Source organism: Dasypus novemcinctus, chromosome 2 (genome assembly GCF_030445035.2).
Source record: "Dasypus novemcinctus isolate mDasNov1 chromosome 2, mDasNov1.1.hap2, whole genome shotgun sequence".
Lineage (NCBI taxonomy): Eukaryota > Metazoa > Chordata > Mammalia > Cingulata > Dasypodidae > Dasypus > Dasypus novemcinctus.
In genome coordinates, this window is record NC_080674.1 from 189,823,601 (window position 1) to 189,846,369 (window position 22,769).

The window sequence follows — 22,769 nt, forward strand, 5'->3', positions numbered from 1 at the left end:
TATATTTATAGTTTTTTTAACTATACTTTTCGTAATTTCACATATATTTTATTAATTACCTTTTGTTGTTAAAAAAAAAATGGCTATCTTCCTAAGGTTGAGTAGTGGATAAAGCTAAAGGGAAAAGTATATCAGTAAAAGAATGGAAGCTAGAAGACATGAAAATTAAAATCAAAACTTTCTTTTCTAGATAATACACTAAGTTCCAATCACAAGAAATATACAAATAGGATTGCATATCCACAAATCCAAGTATTTTCTCCATTAAAATACATCTTCTTGGCCAAACCTATTTGGACTTTTCCAGAGTGAGAGCTTTAAACCTGAGCTCCCGAACCAGTGAACCTCGAATACAGGAATGGGTTACAAGTGTGCTGAAGACACTGGATCCCCTCAAGCCCTCATGGACCGTTTATCCAGTTATACAAGGTATACTCTCCTTACCTGTTGTGTTATGACATGGAAATGGTTTATGCTTTAAAGTGCATTTAAGAAGGACTACATGGATATAAGATGGACAACCATTAACCAAATGCATACTTATGAACTCTTCATACCTATGACAGTAGGCAAATGATTACACCTTAATTTGTACAAGTTACATCCCAACCTCCTATCTACACAAAAGATAAGTCTGAAATTTCCCAATAAGTGTAGTCTTACTCTGCCACCAAGGTGCATTTAAAATTTTTGAAAATACCTACAAATAGAATAAGCATTCAAAAGGAGCTCCTTCAGTTACATTACCAATGACCAAGACATTTTGGAAACTATACAAGAACAGACCTTCAGAGAGGATCTGCTTGGTCCCTCAGGAACATTTTATAACTTCTGTCATGTCCTCTTTTTTGATCTTTTATTAAGCAGATAATTCACCCACAACTCACCAGACTTAACTACCTTAAATAACTTCGGTCCATTAAAAATCCCCAAGCCTTCCCTCCCAAAAGAATACACCTCCAGCAATTACATCACAATTTCATTCATTCTCATATTCACACAAAACATGGTCCTTTTCCTCTTAGCTGTAGTATCTAGGGAAGTCTCTATAACCTTTTCAGGCCTCAACTGCCTCAGCAATAGGTATTCAAGTATTTCATTTAAAGCAAGACTACTGGAAGAGATCACTGATCTAAATGAATTAAGCAATTTTCGGTCTAAAATTTACCACAGCCAAAAGACTATAGTAACTTCTCTGATAGCAATTACAAAAATAGAGTCACCAAAGCCTTTTGGTTAATGGCCATATGTATTAGTTCGTACAGTCTTCAAAACTATTTTATAAGGGTGTAATTTCTTCAAGTGCATGGTGAAAAACAGGAAGTCCTTTTACACACCATTTTTTTTTTTAGTTATTCATAATCCACTCTCTGGGAAGTTACTTTTGTGTCTGCTTCCCAGACACAAACAAGCAAGAAAATTCGGCACTAACAATAATGAACCGATCCACCTGGAAAACTGGGAAGTAATGGAACTCAAATTCAAGCAAGTGTTTTAAACGTCAGGCTAAGGCGATAACAATCCAAAGAGGTCAAGCAAGATGACCCACTCGCAATGCTGTCATTTGCAGTAACAGTTCAAGAAAAGAGAATAAAGTCACAGGTGTGAAGTCAGCAGCCCTTTGGGAGAGGTGGAGGCGGAAAAAAGTTTCCAAAGAAAACAACGATTGGTGTTTACAAGTAAAAAGGAGAGAGGTGACTCGGATCACTGAAGAAAACAGCTTCAAGCAAGTGATAGTAAGAAATACCATACATTTTAGAAGACTCCTCATAGTGCTAAGTGCTGCTTTACCCGTGCAAATGGCCCCTCATTCAAATGAAAATGTGCGTTAGAATGAAGTGATTTTTAATACATGTGGGGGTAAAGGAGGTAGGGACAGTTGGATTCTTGCTTTGCGGTACCGGCGACCGCGTTGGGCGAAGTTTCACAGTCCGCGGCGCGCAATCCCCGATGAGCACAGCCACTCCTCTAAAGTTGCCATCCATCCCGGCCACGAGTGCCGGCACCCCGATTCGCCTTCCCGGGGTGACAAGGGCTCCGAGTACAGAGGTGCCCGCCCGACCGCCACCCCCGCCGTCAATCAACGCCCCCAGCCCGCAGACCCGGCACGGGGGCGCGGCCCCGGGAGGGGCGGGATCCCGACTGCGGCGCGTCGAGAGGGGCCCCCCGACAACAGGCGGCTCAGCCAAGCGGCGGGACCGCCACCCACAGAACCAAAGTTGCTTTCGACGGAGCCCGGCGCGCTCCGCCTCGGGACCTGGGGCTACCACCGAGCAGGGGGTCCGTGCGCTGCCGGTGCGGGGAGCGGCGCCGCGGCCAGGCCTCGGGCCCGTCTCGCTCACCTCTCGGGGTGCGCCGCCTTCCTCCGCCGCTGCTACCGCCGCCTCCTCCCTGTGAGTGCAGCGGGGTCTTATCTGTGGAACCACCATACCAGTCCCGCCCGCTGCTGCAGCGCCGCCGCCGCCGCTCCTCAGCCGCTGCCGCCGCTCTTTGTTCCCCCGCCGAGCGCCACCGCTTCAGTCGCCCGCCTCAGCCGCCCCGACTGGCCGTCACTTACGCCCTCCCGCCCTCTCCGCCCCCGGCCTCGCCCTCCTCGCTGCGCCCGCCGCCGCCTTCGCCTCCGCGCCGCCGACGCCGCCGCCACCGACGCCGACGCCTCCTCCTCCGCGCCCCCCTCGTTTTCATTGAAAGCAAACAAGCATCATGGCGGTGGCCACCGTACACCCCCCCAGCCCCCAGCCGGCGAGCGCCCTGACGGCCGCCGCAGCTCCAACATCCCGGCTGCCCATTGGCCGCCGCCGCCGGGCGCGACCATTCGACGCCCGGCGGGGGAGTCGCGCCGCTCTCCCAGGCCCCGCCCCTTCGCCCCCTAACCGGGGAGCGATGGGCCGGCCCGGCGCCCGTTCTGGCCCGCCTGCCTCTGCTGTTCCCGCTCTCCCGGCTTTCCCGTGGGGTCTCTTCTACTCTACTCTTCAGTGTCACGCTCTTCCGTTTTTATCTAGCCCTTTTTTCGTCTGGGACTGCTCACTTTTATTTCTTCTCTCCCCTCTTTTTTGGTCATCTTCCCCTTAGGTCCTCTTTTTTTTTAATGGGTATTTTAAAATGTTTGTTCTGGTATTATATATAACCTAAAACTCCTCATTTTAACCACACTTTTCAAGTATACAGTTCAGTGGTGTTAATTACATTCACAATGTTGTGCTACCATCATCCCAAACAAAGTTATGTACCAATTAATGCATTAAATCCCTGTTTCCCACTCCCCCACCCTCGCCCCTGGTAACTTGTATTCTAATTTCCGACTGTGAATTTGCATATTCTAATTACTGCATATTGGTGAGAACATACATGTATCCTTTTGTGTCTGGCTTATTTCCCTCAACAGGATGCCTTCAACGTTCTTCCATGTCGCATGTGTCAAAACTTCATTCTTTTTTATGACTAATATTCCATTGCATGTATATACCACATTTTGTGTATCCATTCTTCCATTGATAGGCCCTCTGGATACCTCCACCTTTTGGCAATTGTGAATAATGCCGCTATGAACGTTTGTGTGTAGATAGCTGTTGAAACCCTTGCTTTCACCTCTTTTGGGAATATACCTACAAGTGGGATTGCCAGGTCATATGATAATTCTATACTTTCTGAAAAACTGCCAAACTTTTCCATTGGGGCTGCGCCATTTTACATTCCCACCAACAATGTACAAGAGTTCCAATTTCTCCACATTCTCGCCAACACTTGTTTTCCGTTTCGTTTTGTTGTTGCTTCTACTGTATCATTCTACTGGGTATGAAACTCCATTTCTTACCTTCCTTTTCCTTAGCATGTCGATCACGTGGGAACACATACATGCTCTCAAGACTTTTGACCTTAGCCTATATCTAGATCAGCCTAAAGAAAAGAAATTCAATTGCAAACAGTCTCGTAATTGTTCCTGCCTTAGTTATGAAGAAAACGCAAATGAACAGACTATTTCAACCCATTAGTGGTAATTCAGTTTAGTAAATTAATAGACAGCTTTGGTGGTGGTGTCCTATCGTGAGGACCACTGACCACAGCTATGCTAGAAGATGGAGATGTCCTTTTCAGGACGAGCTGCGGTGACTGAAGGTGAGCAGAGAAAGGACTGAGCACTGATTCATGATGCATCAAGAATGACTTAGCTGTGGAGGGAGGCCCTGCCCTGCCAAGGCACAGAGGTGAATCAGACCCCACCCTCCCCTGAGTAAGCTCATAATCTGAGAGCAAGAAAATCACCCAACAGGTAGTTATGATCCATTAGAGATGGAATGCTGACGATCATGATATGAGGGGAAAGAAATAGCTTCCTACCCACCTAGATGGCAAACTAAGGATGGACCACACTGGCTCCTGCCTGGAAAAAATCAATCCTGAAGAAATGAGAGTGAAACTGGAGTTCCAACAACAAAATACAGTGCAAAGAAACTAACTGTAGTACACATACCACTGAAAGATGTCTTGAGCTTGAGCTTAGAGGGAATGGGAGGCTGTTTCCTGGGCAGCAGAGGGCTGGAGGGCCAGGGAGAGGATAGATGTGCAAAAGCTATTTGAGTTCTGTCCTTGCCTCTCCCCAGCATGGCCTTGGGATGGTCATTGCCTGCCCCTCACCGAGTGCCTAGGTCCCTGGTACAGGAGGACATTGGATAACAGCCCCAGGCATCTTAAAAGCCCGGTAAAGAAAGGGATTGGTAAGAACAAGTGCAGACTGACCAGCTACCTGCAAGCATCCCTCTACAACCTCCAATCCCCAGGGCTAGTGGGGTCTGGACTTTGCAGCCCATGTCCTAAATGAAGTATCACCGGACTGAGGGGCCAGCAGGGCCCGACGTCCAGCTGGGCCTCTTCCCACTGTGAGTTTTGTGCTCCAGCAACCTGGACTCCCACCTAGGGGAAGGGGTGCCTCTTGTAATCCATCTGCCCTCTGGAAGCTGCTATTTGTGATTTGCAAATGGGGTGTGGGAGAAGGGGAATCCAGCTGCAAAATTTTATCATATCACAATTCTCAGGCTCAGATGGACAGTTCCTCTACTGATCTCACTGGGGGTCTCTCATGTCTGTCCATCAGTTGGTGGCTGGGACTGGTTGTCTAGCATCTCTCTCTGTGTAGTGACTCATCCTGCAAGCCTTTCTGGGTGGGCTCACTCTCCAGCAGGCTCGCCTGGACTTCTCACATGGCCAATCTCCATGTGGAAGCTGCCAGGCATAAAGAATGCCACTTCCTCTCTACCCTGTTGGTCATAACACAGCAGTCACAGGCTTAATCCAGATTCTCAAAGAGAGGATGCAAGCTGCAGAGTTGCTGTGTGCACACACAGGGAAGAGCGGGCTTATTTGGGGCCATCTCAGGAGACTAGCTTTACACAGAGGGTACTGTTCTCCTCTGCTAGGCTGCTGAAATATACGAGAAATGGGTTGGCTTTTACAATGGGGTTTATTAGCTTACCAGCTTAACAGTTCTAAGCCTGTGTATGTATCCAAAGCAAGGCATCATCAAGAGAATACCCTCTTCCTGAAGACTGGCTCCTGGCGATCCTGAGCTCCTCTGTCACATGGCAAGTCACATGGTGGCATCTTCTGGTCTCTCCCTTCTTTTCTGGGTTTCGTTGCTTTCAACTTCTTGTCGCCATGGCTTTTTCTCTTTGTCTGAATTTCATTCTCTTATAAAGACTCCAATAAGAGGATTAAGACCCACGCTGGGCCATTCCTTAACTAAAGTAATCCAAAGACCCTTAACTGAAGTAACCTAATCCAATGGTCCTACTTACAATAGGTCCACAGACATAGAAATAGATTAACTTTAAGAACATACTTTTCTGGGGCTATACAACGTCAGACCATCACAGATACTTACGGTGGCTCTGCCGAATCCTACCAAATGCCTACTAGCCTTTTCAGATCCAGATCAAAGATTCCGTTTCAAGATATAGAACCCCAACTCAAATAGCCTTATGCAAAAAGGGGTAATTTATTCAGGAGTCATCTAACTGAAAAGTTCAGACATCATAAGACGTCAACGAGAATTGATCTCATTCCTCCACCCTGCGCTCCACTAGCCTCTGCTTGCCTCCTGAGCAGGCAGGAGAGATGGCCACCAATACTTGCAGCCTGAGATTCTACCAGCTTCTCCACTGGACTAGAGAGAGGACTGCTTTCCTCACAGTGCCAGCAAAAGACCCAGCGCAGGCTATCCATGGCCTGGCCTCTGCCCTGCCTCCACCCATGAAGCCAGAGGTATTGAGGGTGGGGAAGGGATCTTTCTTCAAGGAAAGTTGGGGGTGATCACCAGAAGAAAGGTGTATTAGTCAGTCAAAGGGGTGCTGATGCAAAGTACCAGAAACATGTTGGCATTTATAAAGGGTATTTATTTGGGGTGGAAGCTTACAGTGACAAGGCCCTAAAGAGTCCAATTCAAAGTTACTTCCTCACCAGACTCTGGTGCCATGTGTGGAAGCAAGATGTCTGTGAGGGTTCAGCCTTCTGACTTCCTCCTAAGGCTCCATGGTCCCTGCTTCTTCTGATCTCAGCTGTAGGCTTGTATAAGGCTTGTCTCTCTTCCTGGGGCTTGTTTCTTTCCAGGCTCAGCTGCTCTGCTCACTTCACAAAGTCGGATGTTGACTATCAGACATATCTCTCTTCCTGGGGCCTCTGTCTAATGGAGTTGTCTCTCTTCCTCTGTCGTGTCTAATGGAACCTTCTCTCTTTTCACATGTATCTGCCTCTCTGTGTGTTTACTTCCTGGGGCTCCAGCATCAAAACTCAACTCTCTCCTCTGCCATGTCATTTTCTCTGAGAGTCCCCACCCACTAAGGGGGCAGGGACTTGAGGTCCTACTGATGTGACCCAATCATAGCCTTAATCATAATTTAATCAAGTAAAAGTGAAACCTCTGAATCTAATACAATCTAACATGCCCACTGGAACAGGCCAGTTTACAAACACAATCCAATATCTATTTTTGGAATTCATAAACAATATCAAACTGCTCCAAAGGAAGATCCGATTCTCCCTCTGTGAAGGCTTCCCTGGCAGAGTTCATCACAGTCTCTTCCGAGGGCTCATCAGCCCTTTAACCCTTTGTCACATCACTCACCAGACAGTAGAGTTCGCCTTTGGTTCTCCACCTCCCCTGCCAGGCTGTGAGCTCAAGGCCAGGGACCACTGTCTCTTATTTTTGCCTCCACCCCTCCTATGGAGGTTGTTTGGGAGTCTTTTCCACCTGCAGACTTTCCCAGTTCCTTCTGGTAAAAGAATTTGCCCTTCCTCTACGGGAATTGGGCCTGTGACCAAAATAGGACCAACCTGGGATGATATGTAGATACTGGAAGAGACTGGCTGCTCCACTCGGGCTAAAACTATGACAGTATGAATCAGGGCATCCAGCCACCATCTCTCCCCAACACATGAAAAGATGAGAAAATGATGAAGACAACGTGTCCTGCTGACCCTGAGTCGCAGTCCTAAGGCCCTGATTTTGGTAGTTTTCCCTTTTAGCCTGTGTTCTACCCCAGAACTTCTCTCATGTGCATGAGCCAGTAGGTTCTTTTTTTGTTTGTTTTTTGTTTTGTTTTGTTTCACTTTAGTTTGAGTCGGGCTTCTGTCACCTGCTACCAAAATGATTCTAATTTGATGCTCAATAAGAGAACTGGAGGGCTGGCTGGCTGAATAATGAAGGGAAACAGCCCGGTGGCAGCTGTGGTCCTTGATTTTGCTGTGGAATCTATTGATCAGCATGGCGTGGAGCACTGGAATTCAAACCGGAGGGTCAATGTAGGGTGTAGACCATAACTTTATGGGCCAGGAACTGGAGGTGCCAGGAGTCCCCAGAGATGGGCAGGGTTGAGCGAATGGACTACAATCACAGGAGATTGCTGAATGTAGCAGGTCCCAAGGTTTATTTGCAAGGCAAACAGAATCACTGTGTGACCAGAATGTTTGAGCTGGTAGCTCCACACATTCCGGCCCAATAGGAAAGCTGTGTGGGAAGTTAAATGATGCTCAGAAGTAGCTTGGTGAACCTGGAACATAAAACATGTGGAGACCTTCAACTCTGATAGTCCGGTGCCTTGTCTCTGGGGGAGGAGAATTGCTGGTCCAGGGACAAGGGCTAACAGTCAAAATTCCTCAGCCCTGCCTGGTGCCAAGGACATGGACACACCCTGGCCCTCTGTCTCCTCTTCTCTGGGCCTGAGGTCACAGTTTTCTTCAGATAAGGCCCAGAACAATAGATGAAGTTTCAAGTTCTCAGTCATATCTCCCCTTTTTGTCCTGTGCCTCTGAGTTTACTATATTAGCTTGGAATGGATTGAAAACTCAACTCAAACAGGTTTAAGGAGGGGAAAAAAGGAAATGAGTTGGTTCCAAAAGCTTTAAAATGTCAGAAAGAGTCCACCAGTGTCAGGTGTGGCTTGATCTGGGGGCTAAAGCCCCCTCTCAGCTCTGCTTACCTCCAGGCACCAGACTGAAGAAAAGTGGCTGCCAGCTCCTACTAGGTTCAAGCCCAACAGAAAAACAGAGAGCGTCCCTCAACAGCTGAATGAGTGTCCTCAGCCGAACCCTCATTTCCATCCCTGAATCAAACACCAGGTTCCAGGGAATGTCATATCCTGGCTGGGAATAAGGCACAGGCTCCTTCTGGGAACCAGATCACCTTCAGCCTCATCCAAAGGAAGAGTCAGGGGATCCCGGAGAAAAATTGGGGATGTCGTTGCTGGAAGAAAGAGGAATGGATGTAGATGACTCAAAGGAGCAGAGGTCCAACCTGCACATGTGCAGAAACCCTGGTGGCTGCTTCTCCAGGCACCTGTCTCATCCTCCTGCCACTTGCAGGACTGGGAATGAGCAGAAGGTGCCTTTATGCCTTAGGGGGTGAGAGACAGAGCTCTCCCCAAAGAGGTGCCATAGAGAATTAAGGAAAGGGGGGGAAAGGCAGCAAATCTATTCCTTTTCTTAAATAGGTGTTATCTTTTTCTAAGATTAAACCACCTTTCTTCATTGTTATAAAAATAATCCATGGTCATGGTTTTATTTTTTTATTTTTAAAAAGATTTATTTATTTATTTCTCTCCCCTCCCTCCCCCCATCCCCGTTGTATGTTCTCTGTGTCTATTTGCTGCATCTTCTTTGTCCGCTTCTGTTGTTGTCAGTGGTGGGAATGCGTCATCTTGTGTCAGCGGCGCCATTCCTGGGCAGGCTGCACTTTCTTTTGCGCTGGGCAGCTTTCCTTACGGGAGGCACTCCTTGTGCATGGGGCTCCCTACGTGGGGGACACCCCGCGTGGCAGGGCACTCATTGCACACATCAGCACTGCGCATGGGCCAGCTCCACACAGGTCAAGGAGGCCTGGGGTTTGAACTGCGGACCTCCCATGTGGTAGACGGACACCCTAACCACTGGGCCAAGTCCGCTTCCTGTGGTCATGTTTTAAAAAATAAATAAAACTAAAAAAAGCAGAAAGGTACAGAGAAGACAGTGGAAGCCTCATGCCTCGTCCTCACCCCAGCCCCACTCCCCAAAGGCAAACATTCAAATTGATTAGAAGTCTTTGGCCTTTGGGCAAAAAAAAATCACACAAACAAAAGACTCCCACACATGCTTAGAAGATGAGTACACTTACTGACTCGTAACTAAGTCCAGACATAGGGTGGCATTTGGTGGTGTTTGATTCAAGGCTCAATACAGGTGTCTAAAAGGTGTAGAAACAGGATAAATTTCTTTTTCAACAGTATATTAGTTACATTTCAAATAAAATTCTCAAGATTTTTGTGCTTCAGTTACCAGACACCATCTCAGATGAAATTCCTCTACCTTTGAACCAATAAGTACCATTATTGGTCTGGGGAAAAAAAGAAGTACAATAAATACCTTCTTCCCTGTGTGCCTGAATTTTTTTTTTTTTTTTGACTGTAGTGTATTTATTGTGCTCTTTTCAGGATTTCCTGAGGGTTTGGGTATCTGGTGTGAGAGAAAGAGAAGAGTCAAGGCAGGCACGAAGCCGTCTGGCCTGAACAACTGGGAGAACGTATCGGCCGTCACCTGTGATGACGAAGGTGGTGGGTGGACCTTCCGAGTTCCTGATGAGAACAAGGCAATTCCTGCACTCAGTCATCAAAAAAATGCCAAAGCTTATAAGCAGAGACTGTCACTGATAATACCCTAGCTAAAAAAAAAAAAAATTTTTTTTTAAATTCTGAATTTCCCTACTACTTATTTATGGGACATGGGATGTTGGAGTAATTGGAGGGGAATGTGAAAGCTGCCGATTGTGGAGATGGGCTTTTAAAAAGTTGAAGGAAGGTTGGCCCTTGTTCATGGCAGGCCTTTCAGATTTCCCAAAACAGACTCCCCAGGTCTCCAGGGAAGCCACGGGGATAAGCCGAGGGTTGGCGTGAGCCTCGAGGACATCCATTTTGGCACTGGGCAGGGAACAGATGGCACAGTCGGTGGTTCCTCAGCCTCCCTGGGCAGGACATTTGTACAGCACTCCAAGCGGGGCCCCCAGAGACGCTGAGGACAAAAATCTAAGGAGTTTGCCAAGGATGTGTGGGCACCCCAGAGAGGGGGAGGCACGGGCTCCGCCCAGGCTGGCTGGGGTGGCACGTCCCAAGTTGGAGCAATCCTCCACTACGGTGGTAAATGGAATTCTGTACCCCCGCAAGCCATGTTCTTAATCTTTATCAGGTGGCCTTAATCCATATTACTAGAGACCTTATAAAGAGAAGATTCCGGAAACCAGAAGTCAGGGGAACATGAGAGGAGCCGGAAGCCAGAAGTCAGCACAGCTGGAGGAAGAGGTCACTACGTGAGAGGAGACAGACAGAAGCCAAAGAAGCCAAGGACTGTGGCAAGCCAGCCCCAGAACGCTACAGCCTCTTGGAGGAGGTAAGCCTGACCAGTAACTTGACAAGGGACTTCTCTGACTGTAAACCAATAAATTCCCATTGTTTAAGGCAACCCATTGGGTGGTATTTGTCTTAGCAGCCCGGCAAATTGAGGCCAATGTGTAACGTGATTCAGGGGTCACTTTCTCAATTTTTCTAGAAATAGAAACCTGATTCAAAGTAATTTAAGCAGAAAAGAAAATTCACTGGCTCAGGTTCAGGCGTGCTGCTCTAGTAAACAGATAAGAAATTTTCTGTGGCTTAACATAGCAACAATTTATTTCTTGCTTATGTAAAAATCCATTGAGGGTGTTTCTGTTTATCAGGTCATTTTCTTCTATTCAGAGATTAAGGGAACTAGCCATTTCTTCTCGTAACTCTGTCATTCTCTAGGGCAGGGATTCTAATTCTGGGACTCATGTACCCCAAGAGATCTGTGGATAACATTTGGGGCTGTGAATTTCAGTGAGAAGAAATTTTGGATTGCCTTCCATTTTGAATATAGGTAACAAATTTCAGAAGTAGCAGCAATACCTATGAATGTCACCAATTAAAACCCCAGATATTTTCATATCCTAGCACTGTTATTGGGATCTCTCAGAATATCATTTTCACTCATTCACAACTTTGAAAATGTGGTTGGTATTAGACCTACCACAAGATCTTTTTATTTAGTAGACAATTCTGTCACAATATTTATTTTGATAACTTTATTTTGACGTGGCCAGTTTTCTTCGCAGCCTGTGTATTTTATTTTATTTCTAAAAGCTGAGCAGTGACTTACAGGCTTCACCAGACTTCCAAGTGGGATTGGTTTAGTTTCCTTGCATGCTCAAGCAAATACCATACAATGGGTTGACTTACACAATGAGAATTTATTAGCTCACAGTTTTGAGTCTAAGAAAAAGTCCAAATCAAGGTGGCATTAAGGTGATGCTTTCTTCCCAAAGACTGGCATTCTGGGGCTGGCTGCTGGTGATCCTTTGTCCTTGGCTCCACAGTCACATGGCCATGCACATGGCGGCCTCTTCTGGCCTCTCCCTTCTCTTCTGGGTTCCACTGAATTTCAGCTTCTTGCTTCCAAATTTCATTCTGTTTATAAAGGGCTCCAATAATAGAATGAAGACTCATTCTGATTGAGGTGGGCCATGCCTTAACTGAAGCACCTCATCAAAAAGTCCTACTTATAGTGGGTTCACACCCACAGGAATGGATTAAATTTAATAATATGTTTTTCTAGGGCACTTACAGCTCCAAACCACCAAAGCATTCGAGATATAAAAAAATGTCAAGAACCCGTGCCCCAGGGTTTTGGAGCCCTCTGTATCCAATGAGCAAAAAGGGAAAAGATAGGGAAAAAGCATACTTGCTTCTTAACTATCTCAGCCTGAGGTAACTCACATCATGTCCTCTTATGGGCCATTGGCAAGAACTACTCATATGTCCCTACCAAATGCAAAGAAGATTGGGAAAGATTTCCACAAGACTGGAAATAACTCTATTCTGTCTAAGGTGTTTCTTCCCAGCAACAACTCTATACTATGGAAGGGACAGCATTGATTTTATTGGACAGGTAAATATCTCTGCCACAGTCCACCCCTCTGGCCACCAAATATGCACATGCGTTCTTCTCCCAACAAATGGAACCTATTATCTCTTTCTCCACGAGAGGCCCCCATCTACTGATGCCTCCTTTCCCCTAGTCCTTCTTCTCTTCTGCTGCCTACAGCATGCAGTTGCCATCCTGATCATGAGAATGAGGGTCACAATGTAGGAATAAGAAACAGCACTGGAGGAAGCCTGAGTCCTGAGCATTTTGTGGAGCAGAGACACCACACCAAATCTACGCTAATTTTTCCAGAATGAAGCTGCGGATTTGGCGGGAGATAAGATTGGTGCCCTGCCGTGCAAAGGCCACGAGCATGCCAGCAGACTGTGGATTGAGGATGTTGCCTTCCAAACCAAGTGTATGTTTTTCAGAAATGGTCTCCAAGTCATCAAGTTGTGAAACTGGGTAATGAGCAAAGCACCAAGGCAAATAAGTAAATGATCCAAGTCTTAAAGTTTAAAAACGATACCCAGACAGATCTTTGAATCTGCTTATTTTCACATGTAATTAATAGCATGAGAATAACCTGGAAGCCTACTAGATTTTAGAGGGAAATATATTGTCAAAGAGACAATGAATATCACCTACAATTCCATAATTATTTAACCCCTAAAGCAATGCCCACTCTCCCAAATCTGCACAAACAGAATACAGATGTTTTAATTCCCAAATCTAATGTCACCATGAAAGGAAACATACCTTCCAGAAGGCTGGGACAGTATAAAGGACAGGGGACAAATGAATGCCAGACAGGGACTCCACCTCTAGAGAGGGGAGACTGCACCATTCCCAGAAAACCAGATGGGGAGGGATTTGTCTTAGTTTGACAATGTGCTGCCGATACAAAGTACCAGAAATGGGTTGGCTTTTAAAGGACATTTATCCGGGGTCAAAGCCTAGAGTTCTGAGGCCATGAAATGTCTAGATCAAGGCATCAGCAGAGATGTCTTCTTAGGGTCCTGCCATGTGGCGAGGAAAGATGTCCACCGATCTCTGCTGAGATCTCTACCTTCCCCTCCAGAATCTATCATCTCCCTGAGCTCCTCTGTGGGCAACCAGGCAGAGGGCTTGTCTCCTTCGGGGCCTCCTCTCTCAGTCTCAGCTGCTCTGCTTTCTTCCTGAGTTCAGCTGTGAGCTCTCAGACTTTTGGCAGGGCTCCGCAGTCTTGACTGCTCCGTGGTCCCAACCCCTCAGGGGCCTCTTTCCATGCTCTGCTGGTTCCAGACTCGAGGAGCTTTCTCAGCCTCTTGGGGCTTCTCTGTTTTCCTGCAATCCTCTCTCTCACATGGCAGGATCAATATGGTGGCTTCTTTTCCTTCTCTGTGGTTCCATTTAGATCAGATACAACAAGGGGACAGAGACTCAACCTGAGTCAGGCCTCACTATGTCGTCCAGTCAAAAGGGTCTCACACCCACAGGAATGGATTAGTTAAAAAACAAATGAACCATAATCTCTCTTTTGGGGATTCATAAAAGAATCTCAAACTGTCAAGGGCTGTTATGCATCTCCCACTCTCCCACTTTCTGAGATAGATCTTGTTTGATTCTTTCTTCACTGTGGTTGTCCTACTCCTACTGCTGATTATATATCATATGTGTGAAGGCAGATGATAGTCTTGAGTTCACAGATTACTGGGCTGTAAGAAGCCATATTGGCACCTGCTGGCTACTTGGAGTGTGCTGTCATGTGTGAGAAGAAAACTGTAAAAGTGGACAATTAGGAGGCCAAGGATGACATCATACCAGACTGCAGGATAACTCTCTGTCTCGAATGAAGGCAAAATTTCCCAGCTTCCTTTTACTTGCCAGTGTTCTTGGAACTGAGATGACTAAAAATCTAGAAAACCTCCTCTTTACCCTCTTCAGAGAATGAACCCTTGAGAGTGGGAAAGGGGCAGTCACCTGGCTAGGAAGAGTGGGGGGAGGGGGGGCTGAGGGTCTAATTTCTTCTCAGACCATTTTCTCCCATCCTATTTGTTTAAGCCTCCTATATACTCTCAGTTCCAAAAGAAGCTGGTGCCAATTTCTGAGTCTTTTGAGATTTTGAAATTTCATTTTTGTTGTTCGTTTTGCATAATCAGGCATTCCCTTTCTACACCTCCACCCCCTTTTAAAACTTTGTTTTGAAATAATTATAGATTCACAAGACATTGAAAAGAAATGTACAGGGAAGTCCCATGAACTCTTCACCCAGCCTCCTACAATATTAACATCTTGCATAATAGTACAATATCAAAACATGAAAATTGAAATTGACATTGGTAAAAATCAGAGAGTTAGTTCATATTTTATCAGTTGCACATGCACTGATTTGGGTGTATGCGTGCACACATGATGTATAACTCTAGACAATTTTATGACATGAGTAGCTTGGTGGAACCACCACCCAATCAAGGGCCTGCTGTTTGTATAGTGTAGTTCCATGGATTTTTAAAAAAATTTTAATTCTATTACCATATATATAATCTAATATTTCCCCCTTTTAATCATATTCAATTACATATTTTTGTGCTGTTAACTGAGTTCACAATGTTGTTCTACCATCATCACCATCCATTGCCAAAACATTTCCATCATTCCCGATAGGAACCTTATACATTTCAAGCCTTAACTTCCCATTCCTAATCCCAACCCTATCCCCCAGTAATTTGTATTCCAGCTCCTGCCTCTATGAGTTTGTTTATTCTAATTGTTTCAAATTAGTGAGAGCATATAATATCTTCCCTTTTGTGTCTGACTTATTTCACTCCACATGATGTTTTAAAGGTTCATCCATGTTGTTGCAGGTATCAGGACTTCATTCCTTTTTATAACTGAATAATATTCATATACATATCATTCTTGAAAATAGACCACATGCTAGGCCACAGTACAACTCTCAATGAATTCAGAAAGATTGAAACTATACAAAGTAATTTCTCTGACCACAATGGAATGAAACTGGAAATCAGTAAGGGCCAGAGAAACAGATTAGATACAAATATATGGAAGTTAAATAGCCCACTCTTAGGCAAACAGTGGGTCAAGGAGGAAATTACAAAAGAAATTAGTAACTCGTTGAAATGAATGAAAATGACAGCACAACATATCAAAACCTATGGGATGTAGCAAAAGCTGTACTGAGAGGGAAATTCATAGTCATAAATGCATATATCAAAAAAGAAGAAAGAACTAAAATCAAAGATCTAGCTGCACACCTAAAGAAATTAGGAAAGGAACAGCAAACTAACCCCAAGGGAAGTAGAAAGAAGGAAATAATAAAGATTAGAGCAGAACTAAATGAAATAGAAAATTAAAAAGCACTAGAAAAAAACAAAATGAGAAGCCGGTGCTTTGAGAAGATCGATAAAATTGACAATCCCTTAGCTAGACTAACAAGGAAAAAAAGAGAGAAGATACAAATACACAAAATAAGAAATGAAGAAGGGGATATCACCACTGACCCCACAGAAAAAAAGAGTATCATAAGAGGATACTTTGAAAAATTATATGCTAACAAGAAGGATGATTTAGAGGAAATGAACAAATTCCTAGAAACACACAAGCAACCAACAATGATAAATAAATAAATCGATGAACTCAACAGACCAATCACAAGTAACAAGATTGAATTAGTCATCAAAAACCTCCCAGTCAAGAAGTGCCCAGGATGATATGGCTTTACAGGTGAATTCTACCAAACATTCTGGAAAAAACTAACACCAATGTTGCTTAAACTCTTCCCAAAAATAGAGGTAGAAGAAACATTGCCTAACTCATTATATGATGCCAGCATTACCCTAATACCAAAGCCAAACAAAGATGCCACAAGAAAGGAAAATTACAGACCAATCTCTCTAATGAATCTAGATGCTGAAATCCGCAAGAAAATACGAATCATATTCAACAACACATCAAATGAATTATATACCATGAAGAAGAGGGTTTCACCCATGGTATGCAGGATGGTTCAACATAAGAAAATCAATTTATGTAATATACCACATAAACATTTCAAAAGGAAAAAATCACATGATCATCTCTATAGATGCAGAAAAAGCATTCGAGAAAATAACACCCTTTCCTGATAAAAAGACTGCAAAGGAATAGAAGGAAATTTCCTCAACATGATAAAAGGTATATACAAAAAACCCACAGCTAACATCATATACAATGGTAAAATCCTAAAAGCTTTCCCACTAAGATTGGGAACAAGACAAAGATACCTACTATCACCACTCCTATTTAACATTGTGTTAGAAGTATTTGTTTCAGCACTTAAGCAAGAAAAAGATATAAAAGGCATCCAAATTGGAAAGGAAGAAGTCAAAATTTCACTATTTGCAGATGACATGATCCTATATGTAGAAAGCCCTGAGAAATCTACAACAAAACTGGTAGAGCTTATAAATGAAGTCAGTAGAGTACAGGTTATAGTATCAATGCACAAAAATCAGTGGTGTTTCTGTACACCAATAATGAGCAATTTGAGGAAGACATCATGAAAAAAAATCCCATTTAGAATAGCAACTAAAAGAATCAAATACCTAGGTCTAAATTTAAATAAAGATGTAAATGACTTGTACACAGAACACTACACAACACTGTTAAAAGAAATCAAAGATGACTTAAATAAATGGAAGAATATTCCCTGTTCATGGATAGGAAGACTAAATATCATTAAGATGTCTATCCTACCCAAATGGATCTACAGATTTAAGGCAATCCCAATAAAATTCAACCCAACATTTTATACCAAATTGGAAAAAGTATGAAATTTATTTGGGAGGGCAAGAGGCCCTGAATAGCCAAAGACATATTGAAAAAGAAAAATGAAATTGGAGGAATCACACTACCTGACTTTAAAACATACTACAAAGTTAGAGTGGTCAAAACTGCATGGTACTGGTACAAGGATAAACATATTGGCCAATGGAACTGAATTGAGATTTCTGATATAGATCCTTACATATACAGTCATCTGCTATTCAACAAGGCCATCAAGCCCACTCCACTGAAAGAGAATGGCCTCTTCAACAAATGGTGCTTGGAGAACTGGATATCCAAATGCAAAAGAATGAGAGAGGAACACCATCTCACACCTTATACAAAAATCAGCTCAGGATGGATCAAAGATCTAAATATAAGAGCCAAGACCATAAAGCATAAAGATCTTGGAAGATAATGAAGGGAAGCATCTACAGGACCTTGTAATAGGAAATGGTTTCATGAACTTCACACCTAAAGCACAAGCAGCTAAAGAAAAAATAGATAAATGGGGCCTCTTCAAAATTAAAACCTTTAGCACCTCAAAGGGGTTTGTCAAGAAAGTGAAAAGACAGCCTACCCAATGGGAGAAAATATTTGGTGTTCATATATCTAATAGGAGCCTAATATTTAGCATATATAAAGAAATCCTATATCTCAAAAATAAAAAGACAAACAACCCATTTTAAAAATGGGCAAGTGATTTGAGCAGACACTTCTCCAAAGAAGAAATATGAATGGCTAAAAAGCACATGAAAAGATGTTCGACATCACTAGCTATAGTGAAATGCAAATCAAAACTACAATGAGATATCATCATCTTACACCCATTAGACTGGTGACCATTAAAAAAAAGCAGAGGACTACAAGTGTTGGAGAGGATGTGGAGGAGCAGGAACCCACTGCTGGTGGGAATGTAGAATGGTCTAGCCATTGTGGAGGACAGTTTGGTGGTTCCTCAAAAAAGTAACTGTTGATCTGCCATATGATCCAGCAATTCTACTGCTGGGCTATAACCAGAAGAATTGAAAGCAAGGACATGAACAGATATATGCATTATTGCCAAAAGCTTGAATCAACCCAAATGTCCATCAACAGATGAATGGATAAACAAAATGTGGTATATACCTACAATGGAGTATTACTCAGCTGTGAGAAGGAATACAGTACTAACACACAGGATAACATGGATGAATCTTGAGGACCTTATATTGAGTGAAGCAAGTCAGGCATTGAAGGACAAATATTACATGATCTCACTGATATGAACTAAGCAAATCAAGCAGACTGAGAGAGCTTGAGTCTGGAAGATAGGTTTACAGGAAATAGAAAGGGAGAAGAAGGTTGTGAGCCAATGCCCATACAGCCCAAATCTTTAACAAGGTGAAAGTGAGTAGTCATGCAGTGAGATATGACAGGGGTGCAGTGATACTATTGGGTTGGGCAGTATAAGTTTGACGGGGGGGGGGTAGGGTGGAGAGGGTGGGTTGGACAGTCCATGGACCTGGGGGGAGGGTTGGGGGAGGGAGCAGGTGAACAATGGGGATTGGTGGATATGTGGTTGAAACTACAATGTTGGGAAAGCTCTTTTGGCAATATGACAAGGAAAGGTTACTGGTTAAGGGTGTTGGATAGGGGGACATTCGGGACAGGGCACACCTGGGGCAGTTTTCTAGAAAATGTACGGGTGATCATTTTGTCATTGTGTGTTGTATCAGTGAGTGGAGACCCACATAATGAGTGGGAAGGAATTGGACTCCTGTCCTGGAGAGACCCAATATGTTCTCAGACAAAGGGGTGGGTGTCTCTTGAGAGCATAGGCAGTTCCTAATTGGGGAGGACAGACTAGTGTGTCAAACCCTCAGTGTTGTTGCAAGTATCTATGAATCTTGTCCTTCAAGGAGTGAAGCCTGGTGGTTGCTGTGGGCCCCAAGGGGAAGGTGAGGGAGGAATAGGGTAGATGGATGAGAGGGTATTTAGGGGCAATGGAAGTCTTCTGCATTATCTTGCAATGATGGATACAGGCCATGTTGAATTTCATCAAAATTTTATAAAAGTGTATGGTCTAGAGTGCAGACCCTAATGTAAACCATTGACCATGGTTAGTGGCTATGTTTCAATATTTGTATAACAAATGTACCATCAACATATGAAAAGGCTATTGATGATATATTTATGATACTGCAAGAAAAAACTTCCAGCCAAGAATCTTATATCCGGCAAGATTATCTTTCAAAAATGAGGGTGAGTTTTGAATATTCACAGATAAACAGAAACTGAGAGTTTGTAACCAAGAGACTGGCTTTGCAGGAAATACTGAAGGGTGTGCTACAGTCTGAAAAGAAAAGAAAGGAGAGTGAGGGCTCGAAGAGAGTCTAGAAATGAAGATTATATCAATAAAAGTAACTACACGTGTCAAGAGTGGTGAAAATAAAATATGACAGAAAAAAACACAAATATTGAGGAATAAATTTAACCAACTATGTAAAGCATTTATATTCAGAAAACTACAACTCATTGTTAAAAGAAATTTTTAAAAGGCCTAAATAATTGGAAGAACATTCCATGCTCATAGGGTGGAAGACTAAATACCATTACCAAGATGTCAGTTCTACATAAATTGATGTACAGATTTAATGTAATCCTGACAAAAATTCCACCAGCATTTCTAAAATAAATGGAAAACATGATTATCAACTTTATTTGAAAGGGTAAGGGGTACCGAATAGCCGGAAACATCGTAAAAAAGAAAAGTGAAATTGAAGGACTCTCATTTCTGGACTCTAAATAATATTGACTGGCTACATGGTAAAAATAGCATGGTACTGGCATAAAGAGAGACATATAGACCAATGGAACTGAATTGATGATTCAGAAACAGACCCTCATGTGTATGGTCAAGTGATTTTTAAAAAAAATATTTATTTATTATTTATTTATTTCCTCCCCCTCCCCGTTGTCTGTTCTCTGTGTCTATTTGCTGCATCTTGTTTCTTTGTTCACTTCTGTTCTTGTCAGTGGCACGGGAATCTGTGTTTCTTTTTGTTGCGTCATCTTGTGTCAGCTCTCCCTGTGTGTGGCACCATTCCTGGGCAGGCTGCACTTTCTTTCACTGGGTGGCTCTCCTTACAAGGCACACTCCTTGCCTGTGGGGCTCCCTTATGCGGGGGACACCCCTGCATAGCAGGGCACTCCTTGCATGCATCAGCACTGCACATGGCCAGCTCCACACAGGTCAAGGAAGCCCGGGATTTGAACCGTGAACCTCCCATGTGGTAGACGGATGCCCTAACCACTGGGCCAAGTCCACCGCCTGGTCAAGTGATATTTGACTAGCCTGTCAAACCCACCCAGCTTGGGCAGAACAGTCAATTCAACAAATGGAAAGAGGACCCCTATCTCACATCATATATAAAAGTTAACTCAAAATTAATAAAAAACCTAAATATAAAAGCAAGAACCATAAAGCTTCTAGAAGAAAATACAGGAAAATATCCTCAAGCTCTGCCAAAGATGTACTGTGTTGATAATGGTGGAATATGGAAAATGTGTGCCAAATGTATGCTATGGACATTTCAGATGATATTATCCCATAATCTGTAACAAATGTTCCACCATCATGTGGTGTGTTGATAAGAGAGGTGTTGTTTGGAAAATCTGCACATGTGCATGATTGTTTTGTAAGTTTACAACTTCTGTCATAAAAATATATTTAAAAATTATAATAGGGTGCTTTGGGGGGAAATATACCAAATGTAATATAAAGGCTATAATTAGTAGTAATATTTTGACAATATTCTTTCTTAATTTGTAACATATCTCACAACACTGCAAGATGTTGGTTGAGGGTTGATATATGTGACCCCTGTATGATGTTATGCATGTTTTCTTTGTAAGTTCACAACTTTTACTATGTACTTATTGTGTATGTATATTTATGTATAAATGATATAAAAGTAATAATAATAATAGGGTGGGTTGGGGGAAAATACTTCAGTTAGTAGTAGTGTTTTGAGGATGCTCTTTAATCGTTGGTTAAAAAGGCTTAATGACAATGCAAGGTATTGGTAGTAGGGTGAGGTATGAGAGCACTTTATTTAGTATGTTGTTTTATAAGTTCATAACTATTATTATATACTTATTGTTTGTGTATGTTTATGTATGAGGGATATCCTTCAATAAATTTTAAAAAATAGGTTATTGATATGGGAAGGGGGAAAGGGGGAGGATGTTAGGTATATGAGCGATTCTGTGCTCTGTATATGACTTTACTGTGACCTAAAACATCTTGAAGACAAAATGAAAAAAGTAAGATACTGGGGAAGAAATGGAAGAAAATGTCTCTGTACATGCAAGACAACAGATATTACAGTGATGAAAGGCAAAACATAAAAAAATTGAAATATTTTCCTTATTTTTTAATATCCCAATTTTAAAATTTTATTTTAGTTTTAGTTTTTCTAAATTATTATGTGTTTTATTTCTTATGTTTAAACCTATCATTGTTATTTCATTTTCCTATTAATTATATTTAGCTATATTCTTGGCTTCATTTTTTAAGAAATTTTGGATCAGAGAAGGATTACAACTGTGGCAGGGGAGGATCATTGGTGTGGGGTATCAGTGATGGGGAACACATGGGAGGAAGTTCACCTGGGCATACATATAAGGTATATAAATGAGTTCAAATGTTCATAGGGCATTGTCACAGTGGGTGAAGATTCACACAATAACCAAAAGAATATTGAATTCCCATCCTGGGGGCTCTGTCACATTCTCTAATGGAACAGCAACAATTCCCCAAGTGCAGGGGCAATGACCAGTGAAGAAGGATGGTCCATTGATGGGCCCTTAATATTGATGACTATGCTTATGAGCCTTTGCTCTTGAAATTGCAACTTAGCCTAGTGCTGTAGAGTGTTAAGAGTTACCCTCTGAGAGCCTCCATGTTGCTCTCTAAGCCAAACTCAGCATATAAATGCAGTACATTCCTCCCAGTGTGGAGCATGACTCCCAGGGATGAACCTCCCTGGCACTGAGGGATTACTACCAAGCACCAACTAGCAATGCAATTGGAAAAAGACCTTGAATGAAAGGGGGGAAATGTAAAGAAAAAAGAATTTATATGGCTAAGAGACTTCAAAGTGAGTTGGGAGCTCATCCCAGAGGTAATGCTTATGCTCATCTCAGCAGGATCTCATAGATAGCCAAAGAAGATATTAACCCAAATAGTGGGGCTCCTGAGGGCTCTGGAGACACCCAGGTCGTATGATCATGGCAGATAAATCCAGAATTTGGTGCATTGCCATTGGGTCCTACTTTGGTGCTTGTGCTCTGAGTGTTACAGAGTTGGACTCAGTTGTGACGTCTCTATGCATGCCTCTTCTGTCCCTTCTATTTGAACCTATAGTTGGTGATGAAATTGGTAGGTGTATGACTAAAAGACTTGAATCTTTGGGCTGTCTATGTGCCAACTGGGCCCTGAGCCTCAGCAGAGTTGCAACATCTAC

At 43.2% G+C, this 22,769-nt stretch overlaps 1 protein-coding gene across 1 annotated transcript in view; it reads right to left on the reverse strand.

Annotated features, from left to right (window-relative positions):
* The window catches only part of CNOT6 (CCR4-NOT transcription complex subunit 6), an 84,883-nt gene extending 82,160 nt beyond the window's left edge, over nt 1–2,723 (reverse strand). The window contains exons 1-2 of the mRNA XM_004456631.5: nt 2,589–2,723; nt 2,343–2,528 (exon numbers count right to left, since the gene is read on the reverse strand). Of these exons, the coding sequence (XP_004456688.2) occupies nt 2,343–2,528; nt 2,589–2,685 (283 nt within the window). The 5' untranslated portion in view covers nt 2,686–2,723. The remainder of the gene's footprint in view (nt 1–2,342; nt 2,529–2,588) is intronic.
* Nucleotides 2,724–22,769: the final 20,046 nt, after the last annotated feature.